At 34.9% G+C, this 16,855-nt stretch overlaps 1 protein-coding gene across 1 annotated transcript in view; it reads right to left on the bottom strand.

The window, feature by feature from the left end:
- The window catches only part of CRLF2 (cytokine receptor like factor 2), a 40,941-nt gene that overhangs the window by 4,296 nt on the left and 19,790 nt on the right, over positions 1–16,855 (bottom strand). The window contains exons 3-6 of the mRNA XM_044666995.1: positions 15,185–15,345; positions 14,351–14,484; positions 9,647–9,809; positions 4,160–4,277 (exon numbers count right to left, since the gene is read on the bottom strand). Of these exons, the coding sequence (XP_044522930.1) occupies positions 4,160–4,277; positions 9,647–9,809; positions 14,351–14,484; positions 15,185–15,345 (576 nt within the window). The remainder of the gene's footprint in view (positions 1–4,159; positions 4,278–9,646; positions 9,810–14,350; positions 14,485–15,184; positions 15,346–16,855) is intronic.

The following is a 16,855-nucleotide window of genomic DNA, read 5'->3' as shown; positions in this document are numbered from 1 at the left end:
AAAGGAAGGAAGGAAGGAAGGAAGGAAGGAAGGAAGGAAGGAAGGAAGGAAGGAAGGAAGGAAGGAAGGAAAGAAGGAAAGAAGGAAAGAAGGAAAGAAGGAAAGAAAGAAGGATTCTTTGGGGCCAGATATTCAGTCAGTTGTGAATCCATGTAATATTACCATCATGTAGCTCACTTCCTTCCATCTTTTCCACAAGAGTAACACAAAAGAATTTATCAAATGGTTTGTCAAACTGAATAAAACTAAATTTATTCTCTCTGCTTCACATACCAGTTTAATATATATTTGTCAAAAAAATTAAGCTTAGTCTATTTATGATTTTTTTTTCTCAACACTTACCTTCCATCTTAGAATCAATACTGTGTCTTGGTTACAAGGAAGAAGAGCAGCAATGGTTAAGTAATGGGAGTTAAGGGTTTTGCCCAGGGTCATACTGCTAGAAAGTGTGTGAGGCCAGATTTTAACCTAGGATCTCCCATCCTGTAATATCATTTGGCCTACCCAAATCCCAACTAAACCTCCCACCAAAATCCCTTCTCCAAATTGAGAGAACTTTTGGTCCAAAATTCTGCTCTTAATAGTCTGCCAGCAACTGACTTTTGCCCTTGCTGGCTCATGCCAGGCTTGGTTGATTCTAAGTTCCAAACTGCCAAATGTCAATCATTCCGCTCTCCATTTTGCATAGCAGAAATGATATTACAGTCCCTAAGCCTAGCTCTCAATCCACTGAGCCAGCTAGCTGTCCCCTGTCATAACTTATTCTCTATAAGACTACATTGAATTTTTGAGATCACCATTTCCAATTGTAGATGTTCATTAAGAATCCCTTTAATAGCTATTTTCATACTTCATAATCTTTCAGAGATTACTGACAGTGCATCAACAATCGAATCTCCTGATTCTTTCTGTATTAATGGATATAGTTGGCATTAGTGAACTGAACCCATCAAGGTAAGTACTTGCTATCTTAGGGCCCTCAAGTATTAACTTAATATTGTCATTTTTTGTCCTTTACAGCTTAGTCTTTATGATAAAATTTGGGGCACTGAACACTTTAGAAATAATCTAAAGAAAACTGTATTTCTTGTGTCTTTTGGTTGTTGTTCAGTCTTTTCACTTGTATCTGACTCTTCATGACCCCATTTGGGGTTTTCTTGGGAAAGATGCTAGAGTGGTTTGCCATTTTCTTCTCCAGATCATTATACAGATGAAGAACTAGGGCAAGCAGGGTTAAGTGACTTGTCCAGGGGTTACCTAGCTAGTGAATGTCTGAGACCAGATTTCAACTTAGGAAGATGGCCAGGACCAGTACTCTATCCACTGTACCACCTAGCTACATTTTGTGTTTTAGAAGCATCTTAAGAACACTGATATTACTAATTTAGTAATAATTTTTGACATAATTGACTATACTTTGAGCAAGGGATTCCCCTGAATAAGAGTAAGTGTATTTTTTCCATCTAGAGGGTTTTTTCTTTGTGGACTAGATCTGTTCTATATTAAAATACCAAACAGTCATCTAGATTGAAGAGATTGTCTTGTCTTCGTGCTCTTAATATGCTTATCAGATTACTTCATTTCCTTTGAAAGAGAGACTGATATTGATTGCTTCAGTTTGAGCTCCTCTCCTATGAAAGACAAAATTGAAATGGGCCCCTTTGAAAGAATTCAATGCAATGTGCCCAGTCAATTTATAACTATAAAGTCATTTGAAGATAGACAATTCCACTGTGGTTCAAGAAACTGTATATAATCAGTTCATCTCTCTATTGTCAGCCTAACTTTTCTGGCACTTAGACTCGAAATCAGTTTATGTACAATGGGAAAGAGTTGATGATTAAAGGTTTTGTATGAAACATTTTTAAATGTCTTCAACATGGCATTCGTAAAATATAAGTTGAGTATGATAAGACTTATTCTGTTTTAGGAAAAATGTACAACTTAAGTATAAATGTCTTAAGAAATCCAAAAATACCACTTGAACTCCTGATAAAGCCTTTTTGGAAAATTGTTTCAATTTAACTTCAATAAGTATGTTTCAACCATCTGCATAAATCTGATTTTAGAATACAAATGACATATCAGAAATGTTCTGCCTTCAGTTTCTTCATCTATAAAATGGAGATTAATAACGCTTTTACTACCTGCCTCTCACTTGCAAAGCTCTAAGATAATAAACACTAAGTGTTCTTTGTCTCCTTAAAGTACTCTATAAATATGAATTATTACTCCTAAAATCTTAAAGTCAACAACATTTTACAGTAATTTTTAAAATGCCCGTTTAATTTATGAGTCTCTCAGTCTTTCAAAATTAATATATGGCATATGTTGGAATGAGTTTGAATTCCTATATGCTAGATTATTTCCCCTCATTGTACTTGCCTACCCTTTTATTCTAGCTCAGAAATGCTTTATTTCCTTTGGTGAAGTGGGTGGGTAATCATTAAAATGATCATAGAATTCTTGCTTACTTGAGAATTTGCTTTCTCAGAAACAGAATGGTGGATCAATGGAATAGATTAGTTATACAACCTATAGAGATAAATTATCTTAGCAGTCCAGTGTTTGATAAACCCAAAGACATCAGCTTTTGGGATAAGAACTCACTTTTTGACAAAATCTTCTGGAAAAACTAGAAAACATTATAACAGAAACTAGGTATAGAACAATATCTTACATCCTATACCAAGATAAGGCCAAAATGAGCATATTAGACATAAAATATATGTGATACCATGAATAAATTAGGGGAACATAGAGTAGTCTAACTATCAGATATATGGAGAAGGGAAGAATTTATGACCAAATAAGAGACAGAACATTACAAGATATAAAAAAAATAATTTTGATTATATTAAATTTAAAAGGTTTTGTGCAAACAAAACCAAAATAAACAAGATCACAAGGAGGACGGCAAAGTGGGGAAATTTTTTATAGCAAACTTCTCCGATAAAGGTCTAATTTCTCAGATATATAGAGAATTAAGTCAAATTGTTATTCCTCAACTGGCAAAAGTTAAGAGGACATGAACAAGCAATCTTCAGATGAAAAAAATCAAAGCTACCAATAATCATATAAAAATGTTCCAAATTACTCTTGATTGGAGAAATGCAGTGTCAAAGAATTAGAAATTGAGGGGATGTCTATTAGTTGGGGAATGACTGAATAAATTGTAGTATTTGATAGTAATGGAATACCATTGTGCTATAAGAAATGTGCAGGATGATTTATAGAATTTTAGAAAGACTTATATGATCTAAAGCAAAGTGAAATAAGTAGAATCAAGAGATCATTGTACACAGTAACAACAATACTGTATGATGATCAACTATGAAAGACTTAGCTACTCTCAACAATACAATGCTCCAGGACAATACTGAAGGACTTATAGCAAAGGACTTACAGCAAAGGACTTATAGCAAAGCTATCCATTTCCAGAGAAAGAACTGTTGGAGTCTGAATGCAAATCAAAGCATACTTTCATATTAGTTTATTTGTGTTTTTATTTTGGGGTTTTGGTTTTATATGAGTATTTTTATAACAGTGATCAATTAGGAAGTATGTTTTGTATGATAATACATGGATAACAAATATCAAATTGCTTACCATGTCTGAGAAATGGTAGGGAAGGGAGGGAGGGAGATAATTTAGATTTTATAATTTCTGTAAACATATGTTGAAAATTGTTATTTCATGTAATTGGGAAAATAACATATCTTTTAAAAATAGAATAAAATTAGCCTGCTTAAAAAAAGAATTTGCTTTCTTCGCCATTTGTTCAACAAGCATGTATTATGAGCCTTCTGCATACAAGGTACTGCAATGGATTACTAAGAGAGCTAAACCTGGAGGGTGCCATCAAAGAGCTTACATAAGAATATCTATGGATTTAAAAAGAAAAAAAAAAAAGAACCCTTACCTTCCATCTTGGAATCAATACTGTGTATTTGTTCCAAGGTAGAAGAGCTGTATGGGATTCAGTGACTTGTCCAGGGTCACCCAGCTAGGAAGTGAGGGAAAATTTGAACCCAGGACCTCCCATCTCTAGGCCTGGTACTCAATTCACTGAACCACCTAGCTGTCTGTCCTCCTAGCTATATATTTTTAAATTTCCATGACATATTGATCTCTTGAAAGCAATCTAGTTCATGCTTACCTTGCTGATTTCCTCAAAAACAAAAAGAGAAGGAATATTGCTAGGAGGATAACCAGACTAGTAATTAGGTAGATATATTTTGGGGAGAGTTTTTCAACTGCATTATTAGAACATGAATCTGTAAGAAAACAGAACAGTTATTGATGAAAATTTCCTGTTAAATTCCAATTTTTTCCTTTAAGAAATTCTAAAAAGTCTTAATTAGATTTTGATAAATAATCATCATCATCATCATCCTAGGAAGAAAAATATATATAATGAAAATTACAGGTCATTATCTAATCCTCAGATTTAAATTGTGTAACCTTTCCATTCAGAGAGAGATGTCAAAAGCTACCAGATAATCAGTCCATAAACTAATACTACCAAGCACAAAGCGAACAGTCAGTCAAAGAGACACTCTTTGGGAGGCTCTCTGTAGGAGAAGCTTTTAGCATATTGGGGGTTTAGAGTGATTCAATAACCTTTCGTGGGGTCCTGTTCAGTCATAGTTCCTTCAAGATATTTCTCAGGCATGGAGCCTTGGACTGACACATTGGCTTGATAATGATAGCAATAATAGCAACTCTTTATAGATTGCTTTTTGGTTGGCATAACTCTTTACATGTTGTCTCATCTGTTTCTCACAAAAAATATTTAAACCCTTACCATCTATCTTAGAATTGATACTATGGTAAGGAGTAAGGACTAAGCAAATGGAGTCAAATGACCTGCCCAGGATCACATAGCTAGGAAATATTTGAGGCCAGATTTCAACCCAGGAGCTCATAACAATTCTTTACAAATAAACTGAGACAGAGAGATTAAGTGAATGATAACTAAGAAATGCCTTAGGGTTCCATTCTTTCTGATTCTAGGTTCAGCACTCTTTGCATAGTGCCACCTTACATTTGTATATCTCTTTTTAGTTTAGTTTAGAAAGCAATTTAGTACACATGTCTTCATTTGACTTTTACAGCAGTCCTAGATGAAGACAAGGTATAGTTTCCTCCATTTTATAGAGGATGGAACTGAGACTTTTGGAACTTAAACTAACACTAACATGGAAAAAGATGTGGAAGAGCATGATATTAGTACCTAGAATATATAATTGGGAATGAAAGGAAAAATTCAATTAAATTCAAACTTCAAAGAATTGTAAAGTGACTACTAGACATTTAATCCCCAAAAGTTCCTACCCTGAAGCCTCCAGAAAATATGGCGATGATCCAAGGATCAAGATGGCCACATCACAGAACTGCAAGACATGGATTCCAATCTATGAGAAGACTTCAAATACGGTCATAGTGACAGACTAAGCACATAGAGGCCTGTTGATGATGTTGGCCACTCTGAGATGAACTTTTAGCCATAACAATACATGAAACTAAAGAAAACTTTTAAAGTGACTATTTCAGAGGTTAAAAATCAGCGAATTTTTTTTGGCCATTCATAGTATGAGTTTAACTTCTGATACTCAAACATTAGATTAATTTCCATTGACTTATGTGTTGATATGCTACTAAAAAATACTAAAACATACCAATAAGGATGTTCTCAGTATAAAATAAATGAGAAGTCTATGTGGTACAGTAGAAAGAGCACTGATTCTAGGGTCTGAGCACCCACCTCTGATGTTTACTACCCATGTGACCTTAGGCAAGTCACTAAAACTGCTTGGTCTCTCCTTAGCTATAATATGAGGAGGCCATATTAGATGCCTCTGAAGTCCCATTAGCTTCTAAATCTATGATATTAGAAAAGGAATTTAGAGATAAATAAAGGATGGGTCCCAGACTCTCCAGGAAGGGAAAAATAAATTAATTGAGACAACTGGCTTCATTAGATCCCCAAAAGCAACTAGAAAAATATTTCATGGTTTCCTTGGTCATCTCCCTATACAAGGCTAATGATGGTCATAAGGAGAAAGATCATCATGAAAATAATTGTATGTGCCAGCATTTGTTGCAGAAGACAAAGAGATAGAGAAGTTCTGTGAAAAACTCCAAAATAAAAAATCCTTCAGGTCATTAGATAGATTAGATTAAGATAGATAGATAGATAGATAGATAGATAGATAGATAGATAGATAGATAGATAGATAGATGGTAGATAGATACACAGAGATAGATTCGTTGGTAGATTGGTAGGTAGGTATGTATGTAGGTAGGTACATAGATACATAGGTAATGTATGCTTCAAAATAAATGTAGGCATAACATTGATGACAAAAATCTGTTGCAAAATAGTTTGGGATGACAAAATTAGAGAGACCAAAGGCTTATTGACTACTCAGCAGTTTTACACCTGAATTATCATGGACACATTTTAAAATAAGAGAATCAGAAGACACAAGATAATGGTAAGCACCAAACAATAACAACAATAACACACACAAAAAAAACCCAAATTTGACAGCACCTTAACAATCATTCAAGCAACAAGTATTTATTAAGAATTTATTTTGTGCAAGACATTTTACTAAACACTGAGGATACAAAGTAAAGAATGAGGCTCATTACCAATGTAGGAATCAATCAACCATCTTCATTCTGTCAGACCATCAACTAATTAGAAGAAAAGTTAAAAAAATCAAAATTGATGAAAAAGTAAACATGAGACAAAGATACTGTGACCAAGTGTAAGAGTTTTTATCTTTCTTCTTTAAAAATTTCTTAAAACTAAAAAAGGGGAAAGGAGAAAGGAAAAGACTTGCATTTTCATTACTAACAATTCCAATAGAATTGATCAGTGTAAAGCAACTGTCATAATGCAGAGGCAAAAGAAACCAGAAAACATCTTAGCCAGTAAACACTTGATCTCCCTAACAAATGAGAAACCACAACAGACAATGATTACCCAATTTTAGGATGTTACTTCAGCTTAAAATATAACACAGAGAGAAGGTGGGATTTAACAGGCATTCTCTTCTCATAAACAGCAAAAAGTAATAAAGGCCAGGGAGCCATAAAAGAGTAAAATGACTGAAACAAAGTTTAGAGTGAAACTCAGCCAAGTGAGTTCATTCCGAGAATAATGTACTTGACTTGGTAACAATCCTTAAAGTGCTATATAAGTGCTAGATATTATTAAGATTATTATACCTTAAGATGATATAAGATTCCTTGATAGAAGCAAACATAAAGATATGTGACAATAAAGAGAGCCAGTTACCGATGTTATGCTAGATAGGAGAGAGAGTCTATGTTGGTGAGACTCTCTTCCAGCTCTCTCCTGGGGCCGAACATACTCTGAGAGACTTCTAGGGGGTGTCACCCCAAAACTGGGTGACCTGGATGGTTGTGCCACCCCACAGGAGTTGGGGGCGAGGCTTCCCTATAGTAGGAGGTATGTGGTACCCCAATCCGATTCTGAATGAGGGCGGGGTTCACACAAGCCTCCCCCAAGGTCAGTCAACTTCACAGCAGGTGGTCTGGCTCCAAGATGAAGACAGCCAGACTAAGCTGTGGTTCCCCTCCCCCTCATTTTCTCCCAGGCACTCTGGAACACTATCTGACTAATGAATGGCTTTTATTATTCACATTTCAGGGGTTAGAGAAAAGGGTTAAGGGCAGAGGGATTTGGGGGTGCCCTCTTCTCTATTTCTATGGGGTCCATGACTCAGGAGGGAACCTTTGGTGTTCTCACTCCCAAGCTTCTTCCCCGCCCCTTCTCCTTCTATTTCTGTTCTATTACGCTGTTTCTTTCCTTTTCTATAATTGTAAGTTAGAATGGAAAGGGTCTCTCAGCAAGGTTGGGTAATGGGTAAAGGAGACTAAGAGATTGCTCCCAAAATGGAGTCCAAACACTTAGCTGACTCGTTGGTTGAAGTCTTCCTGGATGAGATGTGATGGAATCTTTGACCAGGGAACCAGGGTTCCAGTGTCCCAAAGAAAGATTCTCAGGAAGCCCTCAGGACTGGATCTGAGCGGGGATGTCCTCCTCGGAAACTCTCTTCTTTCCTTGGAGAACCTCCATCAGAAGTCCTCTCCTCCCCTTCTTCCTCCGAGAATTTCCCAGAATTCCTCTGGTCTCAACTGTCACCAACTGTCACCAACTGTCAGCCACTCCTTCTCTGGCTCCTTTTTGTCCCATCCCCCTTGCACAAATCCCATCCTTACAGATAACATTATTCAATAATCTTAATGTCTATCATGCATTAAAAAGGAAGAGGTATACTTGCCAGAGATATTCTCAAATGCCATCAGAAGTATTCTTTACAGAATCCAAATGCAAGAAAGAATTTTTTATATGACTGATGAGATTCTCTAGACATTCCTTTTGACAGATAGCATCATGTTGATCATTCTAAGCCCCAGAATACTACATGATTTCCTCACTGCGGAAATAGGTGAAATTCATCTTGTGATAATTAGATTAAATCTACACTGCCCATCTTTAGATTTAATCACTGAAGGTGAGAGCACCTCCAAATTCTGGGAGGTCCTAACCCACGTGTGCTACAGTGAGTGACAAATCAGAATCAACTGACCTCCCCCTAGGCGTTCTATGAGAAGCGTCTATTGTGATTGGACACGCAGGATAGGGGAAGGCACAGGAAATGATGCATAAGTGACACCTTTAAAAAGAGGGAATTGAGTGAGTGAGGGGTCTTTGGTTGAAGAGGGTGTCTGGTGATGGACCTCTTCTTGTTCCTGGAGGAGTGTTGGAATGCTGAGACCCTGGTGAGACTGCTTTAAATATCTTCTTTGAATTCCACATGATGAGTTTAAAGACTGACTGGATCTTCCTGAACTTCTCTTAAGAAACTTCTTTTACTAGATTCTTTGAATGAAGTTTTGCTTCATTCACCTCCGGGCCTCTGGCCCTCTGACTCTTGACTGAGGGTTAATTAGATCTACCTGGATTAATTAGAGGATCATAGTAAATTACCTACTGGGTTGGATTCTTATTTCCTTATTTCTTCTCTCTCTTCTTAATTATAAATGAACTTCCATAAAAGTTAATTTTGACTTGAGATTATTCTTAATTGAGGATTGATAGTAGTTCAGTCCTCTGGCGACCATCTTTTAATATATTGAACCCAAAAAACTCCTTTTTCCTCCTTAAATCTTTAATACCCTTCCTAAAACTTTCTCTGTGTTCTTTGCCTCTTTTAGCAGTCTTCTGTCCAGTTTGCAATACCCTAATGCTGCTTCAAATGCTGCTCAGAGTCTTAAAACTTGCATCACATTTCCCACATAGGTCCAGTAGGATAACCACTATATTTGCTAGCCTCCTCTAGTAAAATTCAGTACAGTGTGATGTGAAGTAATGTGATAAAGAAAGCTACCTAAGAATATGAAAATAAAAGGAATTCCTTTCTTTCCATCTCATATTATGAAGGGGGAAAAGAAGCTAAGGAACTAACATTATTAATCTAAAACAAGTCATATTTAATAAAGATTCACATTGGTAAGATCACCCTACCTACTGAAAGTGACATATCACACTTCCACTTAAAACTAGTCATTTAAAAATACTGCATAACCTTGACTTCCCCATTACCTTCCAGTTTGCTCCTCCTCCAATGTGTTACAGGGGACCAATCACTAGGGTATGTCTTACTGCCATAAAGAGCCATTCTTGTTGTTACTCTTCCCCGGAAGAAATAACACTTCTCAGAATTCAAGCCATCAATTTTAATGTCACATGTTTTGTTCCTGTTGAGCTAGAAACAAATAAATGTATTGATTAATTATATACTTTATGAAGAAGAGTACCAAACAAAGCAATACATTTTAATCTCAGCCCTATTTTCAGTCACTGGGGAAACAATTCTTCTTAGGGTTTTGTTTGATTTTCTGGCTCTGTTCTTCCCTTTCTATTCATGTTATAGAATGTTAGTATCAAAAGTACAACTCAAAAAAAAAGCCTTCCATATGTGTGAATATGTATGTGTATATATGTATATATATATATATATATGTGTGCGTGTGTGTACTTATAGATATCTACATATATAATGAAAGAATGACAACTTATAAGTCCAGGAGGATAAAATGTTTTGGGGAAGTGGTATCTAAAGATGGAATAACTATTTGTGAAGTGCTATGATTTGGCTGTGTGATCCCGGACAACTCATTTAACTTCTTTGTTTCCCAGGAAAAACATGAATGCTATAAATTATAAAGAAATTTAAATTGTAAGGAAGAAATACTATAAATTATAAATCTCTATTAATTGATAAAGAGTTTCATTAGCAGTTGTATACACCAGTGGTTGTTGTTATTCAACCATTTCAATCATTTCTGACTCCTCATGACCCCATTTGGGGTTTTCTTGGCAAACATAATGGAGTGGTTTGCCATTTCTTTTCCAGCTCATTTTACAGATGATAAAACTGGGCCAAGCAAGGTTAAGTGACTTGCTCAAGGTCACACAACTAGTAAGTATCTGAGTCCAGATTTGAACTCAGGATTTCCTAATTCCAGGTGTTTTATCCAGGTGCATCTGACTGCCTCTTCCCTTAATATTTTTTTTTACTTCTCTCACTCCTTTGAGGGAAATACTGAGACAAAAAGGCAGAGATTTAGAACTAAAAAGATTTAGAAATCATGTGACTTAATGCTAGTAAACCCTTGGAAAAGTCACTTTATCTCTGTGTTTTCAGTTTCCTAATCCATAAAATAAAAGGGATGAAGTAGTGTCATCATCCCTAAATTCCCTTTCAGTTCTAAATCTATGGATTTTATTAATCAGTCCAACTGCTGCATTTTATAATTTAGGAAATTGAAGTCCAGTGAGGGGGAAATGATTCAAGTGCAAGACAGATAGAGAACATATGAATTGAGATTCAAATCCAAGTTTTCTGATTTTAATTCCAGGTTCTTTCTTTAATTCATTTTTTTAAATTTCCTAAATGTAAGATCATTCACCAGAATGAAAATTGGCTCTATACTGGTGATCTCTTCAGCCTCAGGATTCTAAGTCATACTTCATTATTAATATCTCAAAAAGTAAATATGAAACTTTAATAGATTAAGGGAAAATAAAATATCTCCTATTTACTAGAATATGGTTTACTTTTAATTAAGCAGAGATACCCATTTATTGGGTTTTATTTTTTCTTGTCTCTGAGGCATTGAACTTATGGCAATCAATACCCAACACTCATTACTCTAATCTTGCCACATAAGGGCCCAATAATAGACTCCCTCAAGATCCAACTCAAATACTACCTTTCAATAGACCTCTCCTGGTTTTTCCAGATGTAGGAGATTTTTCTCTATAAGATTACCTTTCATTTACTCTATATTTACATATTTATTTACATGTTGTCCTCATGTTTTATGTCTAGAACTTAGCATGGGTCCTGGCACATAGTATGGTAAATAAGTTCTTATTTGAATAATTGATTTAATTTTTGTTAATTTAATGCTTGTTAATTGTTTGAATTACTGATTGACTCTAGAGTTTCATCTTTAAATGTCATAGGTATGATTTTTCTCAGTTCAGTTTCCTGTTTTGTTTTATACGTCAATATTTTCCCCTCTATTACTTGTACTTTTATTTGGCAATAGTTTGCATAGATTTTTCACCATACTCTTCAATAAGATCTTACAAAAGAATTTACACATTAAATTAGTGCTTCCCTGTCTTCTTTCCTTACCAACAATCATTTAACAGTAATCATTTAATAAGTATGTGGTTATACATTGGTTGATATATAGAGAAAGTTAGATTGATGATAACCATTTTTAAAAATTCTTGGTGTTTTTAATTTATTTTTGGAGTGAACAGCATGTGCCTTTTCCTTAAACACTATATTTGAAATATAGGTAAGACACAGTGGAAAAATAAATGAGTACCAGAGTAGAAGTCAATTATACTCACAGTAATATACAAACAGGGCACTTTGTCCTACTAAGATCACAAATTAAATTGATATTCTAAAATTTAAACAATATTCTGGGAATGTCCCATCACTCCATTTTTCCCTTCACTCTCAACTTACAGTCTGGCTGATACATATTGAAGAAATTGTGGGAAATAGAAAGAGGAAGTAAGAAAAGGGGAAAAAAAAGCTTTATTATCTTATTTTTCCATGAATATCCCATATTCATCTTGTCTTGGTGCTACATTCAGTTCTGTGTCTTCCTCTACCTAAATCTTCTCCATCCTTCAAAAATCCCCATTATGTCTTTTTTTTCCTCCATGGAGGATTCCCTGACTACCCCCACTCTCATTTACGTGCCCTTCCCTTCCTCTTGACTACTATGGTCCTTATAATCTATACTTCAGAATCTGACTTGATTACATTCTGTCTTATATTGTTTGCTCTTATACCATGTGTCTGAGGAGAGCATCCAAGATGGTGAAGAGCTCTAAGTTCATGTCATATAAGGAAAAATTGAAGGAACTGTGGGCAGTTAGTCTAGAAAAGAGAAGACTCAAGAGAGGAACATGACCACAGTATCTGAAGGGCTAACATGGGAGAGAAGGGATACAAGGGTAGAATTCAGAAAAATAAATCTAAATTGAAAGCCTTATTTAGGCCTGATGTCTATGGGAAAGTTTTAATTAGAGCCCTCCCAAAATATTATGGACTGCTTCAAGAGGTGGTAGTTCTCTCTCTTCTTGGAAATCTTCATTAAGAGGTTGGATAGTGTTATGATGATAATAACAGGTAATTTGGAGAAGCAGATAATGTGTCAGGGCCAATATTAGAACTTCAAGTCAAAAGCCAGAGATTGACAGGCTTCAGTGAGGAAAGGAGGGGCTAAACACTCCTGGTTCTCAAACCCCTCCCCCCTAATAGTTGCTGTTTCAGTTGGGTATGGAGACAAGATCAGATCCTGGTAAGTTTCAATTATGGCTGAAACCCCAATGATGTTCCTTTTCTTTAATTTATATTCCTCACAGATTTTGATAGATGAAGTAAACAGAAGCTAGTTAACTAACAGTTGAGGACAGAGAAGATCTTCTTAAACTGGCAGCAGACAGGATTCAAACTAGATGTCCAGACTGAGTTGTGAGTATTCCCCCCAAATAATTATCAGGCACAGATTTGAAGGTAAAGGTTATATTAAGTAATAACAAGGAAAACTAGAAAAGGTTAATGAGGGTTTTAGGATAATGAGAGGATACCCTGAACTGTTAGGTTGATGCTGCCCTTCCCCCTCCCCCACAGGAGGGGATGAAGGCACTTAACTAAAACTGGCACTCTTGCTATTAATGAATATCTTTACTCTCTAATCACTAAGTAATTATATATTGGTATTAATGAAGAATAGTAATAACAAACAGGCTAACCCTATGAGTAGAAACCACTGGCTTATGCTACAATGGCCACCTCAGGTGAACCCTCAAGTCTGGAGAAGTAAACAAGGTGTCTGTTCACTTCCACCTCCACAAAATAACTGACTCAAACCCTTCTCAACTGCCCCCTCACCCAAAGTTCTCCAGGGGGGTCCCCTGGAATTCTGAGTGAGGCTATCCCTGTACCTTTGCAGGGATTCCATGCTTTGCATCTCCACACAACAATAACCAATTGATAAATATATTATATGGAAATTCTTTCCCTATATCAGTTGATCTAGACTGTTACTGATGTTATTTCCAACTCTTAAATTCTGTGATTCTGTATCTTTCTTCTGCAATTAAATCACAGATTCTTTGAGAACAGGGATTATGTCTTGGACTTCTATTTCACAATGCTTAGCATAGTGTCAAATATTATTATTAATAACAATAACAATAAGAGCAATAGTATTTATATAATGCTATACAGTTTGCAAAGAATTTTACATTTGCTAACTTTTGATCTCCCAATCACCTTGAGAAGTAGGTGCTATGGTCACTCCCACTATTAATTCTTATCTTTATGAGATGAGAAAACTAAGTTTGGGAAAAGTTTATGTGACTTGCTTGGGATCACAAAGTTAGTCAATTTCTGAGGTGAAATTCAAACTGGAGTCTTATCAGCTGTAGGTTTAGCAATCTACACCAATATACAGAAATTATTCAACAATTACATATTAACTGATTGATTAACATTCATGCACTAATGAGAACCACCAAAAGTGGGAAAATTTAATAAAACATTTAGGTAAAGCAAAAGGACAAATATTTAAAGAGACTAAGTTGCTTTATACTTCTCTAACTAGGATGCCTTGTTCTGGATGTAAGATTTCTCATCTAAGATAGACAGATAAAAGTTAAATATACTTGATGAACTTACCTGTCATCCTTTTTTTTTTTCAAACTTACCTGCCATTCTTGATCAAAGGTACTTTTGTAATGAATTTCATAGGATAAACCATCAATGGATAATTCAGGACATCTTATTGTAACTGAGTCTTCTCTCCATGTAAAATTCAAATTGGTTGGAGAGTTGGGTTTTACTGAAGGAGAAAACATGCTTTGTTAAATGTTAGAGACCAATATTCCAGCTTTACTAAATCCCTGCATTTTCTTACCAGCCTTCCTTCTTGAATCAGTCTTTTAGAATTTGTATTATCTTTTAGGATTTTTTTAAATTCCTTCTAAACTATGCTTGCCCATAATACAATATTTTATATGATAAAGATTATAGAGAGGCAGTAGGGCATAAAAAGGAGAGAACTAACCTTACAGCCATGAAGACTTGAGTTCTAATCTGCCTCTGACACATATAGGCTTAAATTCTTAAACTCTTAATACTATATAGAGATAATTCTTCAGTGGGAGAATTTCCTTATCTGGAAGTTCTCTAGACAGAAGTTCATTCCCTTTCCCTAAAGATAATAGAAATAAGTTAAGATTCACATGTCTTAACTATTTTGAATTATCATAAATGCCTAGTAAAATTTTGAGACAAATAAAATAAGATTTGCAACCCTTCCAAGTAATCAATAGGCAAGGCCAGGCTTCATCTTTCTCTCATCTCTTTAACTTTTATTTGTATTCAAGTCAACAAAAAACTACAAATGCACTGATATCTACTATTGCAAAACCATGTTCAGCTCTTATTGAGAAACTCATTTCCTGCTTTGGACCTGTCGAGAAAATGGATTCCACTAGATTTCATCAGCTGAGAAAAAAAAAAAGTAAACAGGTACTTACAATAATTTCTAAGCCTCACATTTTTTCTTTCAATAATTCTATCTTCTCCCTTGAGTAAATAAGTCAGCTTCTGGTCTCCAGTCTTAAAAACACATCCAACAGTATAACCTTGATCAAGAATGTAGTGAGGACACTGTTTTGAAGGTGAAGCTTTGTCCAATCTAAATTAAAGAAAAAAGTTAATGCTATTTCCTTTTGTCTGTTAACTTCTATGTTGAGATTTTCTTTTTTTATTCTTTCTAATTTTAGTTTTTCTCACTTTTTATTCCTTTTATTTTTTCAATCATTCATAGAAACAGTTTTTTAACTATTGCTTTCTAAACCTTTGTAATCCAAATTCTCTTCCTCTCTCCCTCCCCTCAATACCTCCCTAGATAGTTAGTGATCTGACATAGATTATTCCAATGTTGTCCTGCAATACAAATTTCCATTGCATTTTTGAATGTAATTCAATGTAATTGAGATTTTCAATGCAAGTTAATTTTCACTGGTCATCTAAAACCTATCTTAGTTTTAGGATTATAGATGATCATCTTTTCCACCACTCTGGCATTACTACCCAAGATTAAAAACTGTTTTGAATTTTCCTTTGTTTTATTGGTAGTCATGACCAAATCATTCATTGTCAAGTGTGCAGCATTCAATGAATGAGCTGCTTGAAACCTTAACTAAATTAGTCCTCAGAACTATACCCACAGTTTTCTAAAATGGCAGAATATGTCAGTACTCCTCTTCATTCAACATAACCTTTAAAAATCTAGGATTGGGAGCAGGTAAGTGGTATATAGGTATACAGATATATAGCTACACACATTTATATTTACATTTGTAAACACATTGGTACATATATGTATATGTGTACCTTATTTGCATATATATTTGTAAATATAAGTGTATAAATTTAATATAATAAAATAAAAATATATGCAAAGATATATGTAATTATGTTAGTAAATGTAAATATATATGCATATCCACACAAATAGAGAAACAGATATGATATAACCGTTAGAGAACTTGCCTTAGATAAAGGAATCCTTGGTTTCATCAATGTTGGGAATCTTGTCATTTATTATTCTTTAATTTTATTTATGTGTTTGTTACATTTAAATATTCACTTGACTCCCTCCCTGCATTACAGAAGGCATTATTTGACCAAAAAAATGTATAGATAAAATAATGTCTTGTTTATTTTTATTAGTTCTTTCCCAGAGGTAGGTATACACAAGTTCTGTTGCTATATATAATGTTCACTTGCTTTTGCTCATTCCACTCTTCATAATTTCATATGGATTTTTCCATTTTTATTAATTTTTCATTTTAATTTAATTAATTTTAATTAACCTACTCATTATTTTTTATAGCTCAGTAACTTCTACCACAATCTTTGCAAGCCCTTCTTACTTAAGTCTCTCTTACTATAATTGGAAGGTGAAAAGGTTAGTTCACACTTTCGTCATGATAGCCCTTCAAAATAAAATAAAGAGGGGGAATTAGGTGGATTAGTGATTTGAGAGCCAGGCCCAGAGACAGGAGGTCCTGGATTCAGTTCTGGCCTCAGACACTTTCTAGTTCTATGGACAAGTCACTTAACCCCCATTGCCTAGCCTTTACCACTCTTCTGCCTTGGAACCAAAACACAGTATTGATTCTAAGACAGAAGATAAGGGA

Source organism: Gracilinanus agilis, chromosome 3 (assembly GCF_016433145.1).
Source record: "Gracilinanus agilis isolate LMUSP501 chromosome 3, AgileGrace, whole genome shotgun sequence".
Lineage (NCBI taxonomy): Eukaryota > Metazoa > Chordata > Mammalia > Didelphimorphia > Didelphidae > Gracilinanus > Gracilinanus agilis.
This window is presented reverse-complemented; position numbering and strand designations above follow the sequence as displayed.